Source organism: Salvelinus sp. IW2-2015, linkage group LG28, assembly GCF_002910315.2.
Source record: "Salvelinus sp. IW2-2015 linkage group LG28, ASM291031v2, whole genome shotgun sequence".
Lineage (NCBI taxonomy): Eukaryota > Metazoa > Chordata > Actinopteri > Salmoniformes > Salmonidae > Salvelinus > Salvelinus sp. IW2-2015.
Genome location: NC_036868.1, coordinates 11,635,141 through 11,636,197, shown reverse-complemented (window position 1 = coordinate 11,636,197; position 1,057 = coordinate 11,635,141). Strand labels below are relative to the sequence as shown.

General features: G+C 37.4%; 1 protein-coding gene across 2 annotated transcripts in view; it reads right to left on the bottom strand.

Moving 5' to 3' along the window:
• The window catches only part of LOC111954137 (triadin-like), a 61,027-nt gene that overhangs the window by 20,535 nt on the left and 39,435 nt on the right, over positions 1 to 1,057 (bottom strand). For both annotated transcript variants that reach the window (XM_070435820.1, XM_070435821.1), the window contains 5 exons: positions 947 to 1,057; positions 603 to 650; positions 479 to 517; positions 229 to 264; positions 103 to 150 (listed from right to left, as the gene is read on the bottom strand). The exon at positions 947 to 1,057 is cut by the window's right edge and continues 10 nt beyond it. In XM_070435820.1, coding sequence (XP_070291921.1) covers positions 103 to 150; positions 229 to 264; positions 479 to 517; positions 603 to 650; positions 947 to 1,057 — 282 coding nt within the window. The remainder of the gene's footprint in view (positions 1 to 102; positions 151 to 228; positions 265 to 478; positions 518 to 602; positions 651 to 946) is intronic.

Genomic DNA, 1,057 nt, shown 5'->3' with positions numbered 1-1,057 from the left:
TTTGGAGACAACAGCTTCTGGAATGACAACATCATGCTCAATATTTTCCAATAAAAGTCAAGCATGCAGTATGTTATTAATAATGCACTACAAAATCTGTACCTTTCTTTACAACAGCTGGTTTGACCTTCTCTTTGGACACCACAGCGTCTAGAATACAAGGCAAGAGATAATAACTGTATTCAAATACAGAAAGCAATGATGCAGTTCAACTGTACAAATTGTTACCTTGCTTCTTAACCTTTTCTTTAGGGGGTTCTGGCTCTGGAAAAAATACATTATTGACAAAATATCAGTAGAACATCTTATTGATGTGTGTATGCTTTGGTGTAACACTTATAAGCAGCTATATACCTTTACCTTAGGTAACTTCTAACACTGAAACCCTTACTGTTGAGAGCATTTACATAACAGTATATATTCAGTACATGTTTTCAGTTAGTGTGAAGGATGATTTGGTATGTAGAGAGTCTCTTACCCTTCTTTGGGGCAGCTGCCTTGGTCTTTTCCTTTGGAACTGAGGGTTAAGAATAATGTTTTCAGGTCAAACAAGAACAAGTTATGTAAGTGTATCCCTTTGAATCAATACAATATGTTCATACCCTTCTTTATGGTGGCAGCCGTCTGCTTTTCTTTGGGAGCCTGTGGTTCTTCAATGACAAAAAAACGTCTGTTAAGAGTATCCTTTCAAGTACAGTATCAAGGGTCAATAAATCGAAATAGGACATCAGATATGAGCATTCTCATTTACACGGAGAGAACAGAAGATTACTGTTTTCCTCACAAACTATTATGTCTATCTGTGTGGAAAAGCAATATACATACATTTTATTATATTTTATAATATACATTTGATTTGCAAGCACTCTGTCCCTTTAGTGAAAATGACCTTGTAGTTCCAATATTACCAGCTAAGTTAGAGCTTTAGTTCTGAGAGAATAATTACCTTGAGTCCATGAAGCTGGTTGAGTTGCCGGTGCAAGTCCAGGTGCAGGATCTGTTGGTTGAGTTGCTGGTGCTGGTTCAGCTGGTTGAGTAGCTGGTGCAGGTGCTGGTT